This window comes from Oratosquilla oratoria, chromosome 2 (genome assembly GCF_046742065.1).
Source record: "Oratosquilla oratoria isolate Oo_2021 chromosome 2, ASM4674206v1, whole genome shotgun sequence".
Classification (NCBI taxonomy): Eukaryota; Metazoa; Arthropoda; class Malacostraca; order Stomatopoda; family Squillidae; genus Oratosquilla; species Oratosquilla oratoria.
Genome location: NC_134778.1, coordinates 12,954,646 through 12,961,421, shown reverse-complemented (window position 1 = coordinate 12,961,421; position 6,776 = coordinate 12,954,646). Strand labels below are relative to the sequence as shown.

Sequence of the window (6,776 nt, the reverse complement as noted above, 5' to 3'; positions counted from 1 at the left end):
TGATCCTGTCACAAGTGCAGTGTTGTCAGCAAACAACAACTGGCTTATCTCACACTTTTCTCTCTTTCCTTTCACCATTTCCAATCCCTGACCCACCACCCCCACACCACCCCACCATGCATAAATTCAACAGCCAAGGTGACATAACATATCCCTGGCAGTCCCATCCCCACCTCAAACTCTCTCCACTTCCGATTCTAACACAAGCTCTACCACACTTGTAAAACCTTTTGAACGCCCTTAACAGCCACCCTCCCATCCCATATATCTGCAACACCTCCCACAGCATCCCCCTGTCCACCCAATCAGAAGCCTTTTCACAAATCCACAAAGGCCCAAAAACCATCCTTACCTTTTCCTAAAGCTCTCTCACATATCTGTCTTACCACAAAAATTTGATCTACACAACCCCTACCTATCCTAAACCCACACTGTTCCTCACCAATTACTCCCTCTCTTCCTCTTCTAATCCTCTCAATAAAAACCCTCCCATAAGCCTTTGCAACCACACTTAACAAACTGATCCCTCCTCTCTCAGCTTCTTCTTGTACTCACATTTGTCCCCTTTTCCTTTGTAAAGTGAAACTATACAGGCACTCCTCTAGTCCTCTGGCACTCTACCCTCTCTTAAACAAACATTAAATAACTTCACCAACCAGTCCACCATCACTGTACCTCCTTTTTTAGATATTCTACATGACATCCATCCAACCCAGATGCCTTATATACTCTCATCATCTTAACAACTGCCTTCACCTAATCCTTCCTTATTACCTCCATTTTCCTCACTCATCACGGTCATTTTCTTAGCGCTTCCCACTGCAACTACTTTTCCCTCCCTATCCTCCTTCACATTTAGCAACTCCCTAAAATACTCTGCCCATCTTCCTCTTCTTGATGTGTCTTCCAATATCATCTCTCTATCTGCACCTTTTACCTTTTCTTCTTTACTTGATTCGTCTCCTCTTCTCTTAATTTTTTCTAAAAAAAAATTAATTGCTTTCAAAATTTTGTCATACTCTTACCCCATTTCACATCTGCTCTCCTCTTTGCCTCCTTTATCTTATGCTTTACTTCTCTTTTCTTTGTACCTCTCATATGATTCTCTTGTCCTATTTTGTAACCAATCTGTGAAAGCTCACTTCTTCTCTTCTATAACCTTCTTTGCTTCCTCATCCCACCACTCACTACCCTTCCTTCTATTTCCTCCCATCCTCCTTGTTCCACACACCATCTTTGCACACCTTGTGACTCCCTCCTTGAACCATCCCCATTCCTCCTCCACTCCTAGTTCTACTTTATCCTTCACTCCCTCCCACTCCTCTCTCAGCTTCTTGTACTCCTTTTCCTTTTCTTTCTTATCTAAGCTGTTTACTTTAAGCACCTCCTAACCTTATGTCCTTTTCTTCTTTCTACATCTATCCTCCACTCTCAACTTACCTTCCATCAAAAAATGGTCTGATTCCTCAACTCTCTCCCCTTCGAAGATGTATATCCTTAAATATTCCTACTCTTCTCCTTGTTACCACTATATAGTCCATTAAGAGAGACAATTGCCAATAAATATGTTGAGAAAAGCATTAGGTGTTGACTAAGTCTTTATTGGTATGTAGTTTTGTTACTTGATAAACCCTAACAAGCAAATTGTTGTACCAGTAAACACTGTCCTCACAAAGTGTTTTTCCTGACAAGAAACCATGGGTTTCCTGCAAGAGAGAATCGTGGTGATGAAGTGACTGACCAACACTTAATGACAAAAGTTACAGTGAAACCCTCATATATAAGAAAATCTCAGCTTCTAATCCTACAATATCTTATGTTCAATCCAATTACAGATTCACATTCTAAGAACTTTACTTGTTTCATTCATACCGGTTATGACACTAAACTTGACTTACCTGAATTTATCTCAGCATCAGACTTGGTTGTTTGGGCAACAATGCTTCCAGACATTTCTATATATGGGAAAGAAAAATCAATTACAATCTGGAAAAAAAAAACTAATATGGGAGACATACATACATATAGCAAGGGCAGTTCCCCCCCTTACTAGGGAGGTAGCCAAAGTCAAAGGCATAAATCCACTCCCACCCATTTCATCTCCACATACTCCACTCCCATTCACCATCCCTCCCTCCCTCTTTTCTTGGCTCCTAGATGATGGGTCATCCCCGCATCTTGCCCACTGCCCTGGGTCAGAAGCAATGCAGCAAGACACAGCACATCCACAGCAAGGCCACTTAATTGGCACCCCCCATCTCTCTGTCCCCTCATGCAGAAAAAGAGAAGACAGGGAGAAATCCCTTCGGGCTGCATCATGATATCATTCAAACATACTCCCTCACCATCCCCCATCCTTATCCACTCCCTTCCATGAATCACAGCAACATCCATACACTATTCTCCACTCACCCCTATCTTCTGTCTTCTCCCTTCCTTCCTCAACAGACATGCCCCTCTTTCCCAATGCCCCTTTTATCCCATCCATCTATCTTATCCTTGGTCACCCCCTCATGTTTACTCCATCTACCTCTGCCTTCCACATATTTTTACTAATCTTTCTTCACTAATTCTATACATGTGTCCAGACCAACCCAATACTCCTTCAGCAACCCTATCTCCCAACTCCCTTTTCACCCCTGCTCTCCTCACCTCCTCATTTCTCACTCTATCCAGCTTAGTAACCCCTACCATACATCTCAGATATTTCATCTCAAACACATTTAAACTCTTCCTCTCTTTTTTCCATGTCTCTGCCTCATACACTGTTCCTGGCACAATCACCCTTTCATATAATCTTATCTTAGCATTCATTCCCAAATATTTATTTCTCATTACAATTTTAAATCCCCCAAGGCATTTACTTGCTTCTCTCAATCTACATTCTACCTCCACCTCCACTCCCTTTCCAACATATTCGTACCCAAGTATCCAAAGCTATCCACTTCCTCCAGTCTCTCTCCCTTAATACTCACTTCCAATTTACAGCCATCCTCTCCCCTTGTACATCTCATCACCTTTTACCCACATTTATTTTCAACTTCCTTTTTTTACACACCTTCCCAAACCCTGTCACTAACATCCTTAATCCCTCCTCTAATCCTGCTACATGTGCAGTGTCATCAACAAACAACAACTGGCTTATCTTCCATTTTTCTCCATTTTCTTTAACCATCTCCAATCCTTGGCCCATTACCCTTGCATTTACCTTTCGCACCACCCCATCTATGTATAAATTAAACAGCCATGGTGACATGACACATCCCTGGTGAAGTCCCACCTTTACCTCAATCCACTCACTCTCTCCATTTCTAATTCTAACAGGCTCTGCTACTCCTGTAAAAACTCTTGATTGTGCCCTTAACAGCTTTCCTCCTATCCCATATATCTGCAATATCTCCAACAGTGTCTTCTTGTCTACCATGTCATAAGCCTTTTCCAAATCCATAAAGGCCCAAAAAACATCCTTTCCTTTTCCTAAAGCTTTCTCACATAACTGTCCACAAAAATCTGATCCAAAAAAACCCTACCTGTCCTAAACCCACACTGTTCCTCACCAATTACTCTCTCTCCTCTCCTAATCCTCTCAATCAAAACCCTCCCATAAGCCTTCCCAACTACACTCAACAAACTGATCCCTCTGAAACTACTACACTCATACTTGTTCCCTTTCCCCTTGTAAAGCGGAGCCATACATGCACTCTTCCAGTCCTATGGCACTCTACCATCTTTTAGGCAAACATTAAATAACCTCACCAGCCAATCCACCATCACTGTACCTTCCTTTTTTTGACACTCCGCATGACACCCATATAACCCAGGTGCCTTACCTGCTCTCATCATTTTGATAACTGCTTTCACCTTATCTTTTTTTATTTCTCCTCCATTTTCCTCATTCATTACTGTCATTTTCTTAGCACTTCCCACTGCAACTACCTTTCCCTCCCTATCCTCCTTCATGTTTAACAACTCCCTAAAATACTCTGCCCATCTTCCTCTTACTGCCCTTTCTTCCATCATCATCTTTCCATCAGCACCTTTTACCTTTTCTCTATTTGATTTACCTCCTCTTCCTCTCTTAATTTCCCTCCAAAACATCTTTTTATTACTTTCAAAATTTTCTCATACTCCTACCCTATTTCACATCTGTTCTCCTTTTTGCCTCCTTTATTTTATGCTTTACTTCTCAACTCTTTTCTTTGTATCTCTCATATGATTAAATAAATACATAAGAATAAATAAATAACATATAATCAAATCAATAAAACATAAAAATAAATGAATAACATAATTAAATCAATCAATCAAAACATACTCACTTCGCCTCTTTCTCGGAACTTCTGGCTCTGGTTCAGTTGGTTCTTCAATGGCTGAAAATTATAACATATTTACTTCTATCTATATACCAAAGGTTTCTTCCCCCTTACAAAGGAAGTATCCAATTCACAGGCATGCACCCACTCCCACCCATTCCACTCCCATTCATGACCCTTGTTTCCTTCTTAGCTCCTCATGGATGATGGGTCATGCATTTTCCACATAATTATGGAAATCTACAAATATTAATCTGCATTCAGCAAATCATGTTGAAAATATAAATAATATTAATAATTCCTGGATGAGACTAACCCTTCACAACAGGATTTAAGTATGCATTGGATAACAATAAAGCTTGGACGAATATCAGCGAGGAAGACTTCTTCAAAAGTAGTAACTTCAAGGACAAAAAATGGTTTTTCATAGAAATGGACTGAGACAGGCTAATACTGATTAATGATATCAACACAGTAGATAACAACTTCCTCAGATTAAAATCAATCTTTAATTTATATCTCAGGAATAAAACTGTACAACTTCTGGTAGCAATCCATTCACCAGGAATGTACCACACCAACTTACCTGAGGTATCAAAACCACCAATTTCCTCTGCCTCTTCATCTACTGTAGTGTTTCGTATTTTCTCAAGTCGTTCCTTTCGAGGCATCTTGAATTCATCTTTGATTTAGCTAAGTATGTAAAAAGAACCCCTCTTCTATAATCTTTTCTTTCAAGTTTCTTCTTAAAGGATGTAAAAGAATCTGAAAAATTAACATATAATTACTTAGGTCCTCTAATGATACCAAGAAGGAAGGTGAGGACTACACCAGGAGGCACATACCTGTGGTTGAAGCCATCACCTTTGTCCTGTGAGCTTGGACTGTTGGTCCAGGTAAGAGTCACTGCTGGAGATTGGAGAGAAGTACAAGACCTGATGCCCCACCAAGGAAGCTACGAGACCTGCACCACCAGCACACAGTGATACTTAGGAACATTTATGAAAAAGATTACATAATAATGATCCTAAGAAAAACTCCACTTATAATAAAATTATGTCCACTTGTTCGGGTAAGTCAATCTACTACATCAGACCTAACCTAGTGCAACCTGCACTAGTTTGTCTAGGAGCTTGAAGTCATTACAAAGGATTACAAAGGCGGAGCATGCCGACAGGAGACCTTTTGATCCATATCTAGGTCGGATGCGAAAAAAAAAATCAAATTAATAAAATAATAAATAAAAACTATAATAATGTAAATAACAAATAAGATATATAAATAAATTCATAGGTATAGTTAAATAATATCTTAAACAATTATTTTAGCTCGGTATTCGTAAACGAAACACCCCAAAGTGAATTCCAAACTGAAACCTGTGAAAAGTCTGGGGTAAACTTACTACGGTAAATATAACAAAAGAAAAAACTTAAAGGTGTATAGACAAACTCAAAGTTAATAAAACACCAGGGCCTGACGGTTGGCATCCAAGAATCTTAAAGGAAATGAAAAATGAGATTGTTGTTCCATTACAAATTATTTTCAAGAAATCCATCATATCCAGAGATGTCCCAAGAGAATGGAAGCTAGCTAACATTACTCCCATATTCAAAAAAGGTGACAAAAAGAAACCAAATAACTATAGGCCTATAAGTTTGACTTCAATCGTAGGAAAAATAATGGAAACTATCATCAGAGATGCTATCGAACATCATTTAGAAAGTAACCGTTTGATGAATGATAGCCAGCATGATTTCAGACGGAAATGTTCTTGCATGACTAACTTACTCGAATTCTACAACACAGTTATCTCGAATTATGACAAAAGAAACAATATAGATTTAACATATCTAGACTTTGCAAAAGCTTTTGATACCTTCCCACACGAAAGACTACTTACTAAATTAGCTTTGCATGGAATAAGTGGTAGCCTATTAGGTTGGACTAGTAATTGGTTGAATGGTCGAAAACAGAGAGTTGTTTTAAATGGAAAAACTAATAGATGGAAAAGTGTTGCAAGTGGAGTTCCTCAGGGTTCCGTTCTTGGGGCACTTCTATTCATAGTATATATAAATGATATAGACCAGGGACTAAAATCTACTGTTTCCAAATTTCCTGATGATACAAAACTGTGCAGAGTGGCAAATGATCACTCAATCCAATTAGATATTCAAGAAGATTTAGATAAATTACAGCAATGGTCTGAAAAGTGGCTAATGAAATTTAACACAAGTAAATGCAAGCTAATGCACATAGGTAAAAATAACAGTAAGTACGATTACAAGTTATTTGGAAATTCGTTAACAAAAGTGGATAGTGAAAAAGATCTCGGCGTAATTATCAGTAACGACCTCAAATCATCCAAGCAGTGTATTTCAGCCTCTGAGAAAGCAAATAAGATTCTGGGACCGATTGTGCAATCTTTTGATTTCAAAAGTACATCACTCATTAACAAGCTATATA

General features: G+C 38.9%; 1 protein-coding gene across 1 annotated transcript in view; it reads right to left on the bottom strand.

Moving 5' to 3' along the window:
• The window catches only part of LOC143036999 (uncharacterized), a 30,869-nt gene that overhangs the window by 20,060 nt on the left and 4,033 nt on the right, over window positions 1-6,776 (bottom strand). The window contains exons 2-4 of the mRNA XM_076205105.1: window positions 4,900-5,078; window positions 4,320-4,370; window positions 1,899-1,955 (exon numbers count right to left, since the gene is read on the bottom strand). Coding sequence (XP_076061220.1) covers window positions 1,899-1,955; window positions 4,320-4,370; window positions 4,900-4,984 — 193 coding nt within the window. The 5' untranslated portion in view covers window positions 4,985-5,078. The remainder of the gene's footprint in view (window positions 1-1,898; window positions 1,956-4,319; window positions 4,371-4,899; window positions 5,079-6,776) is intronic.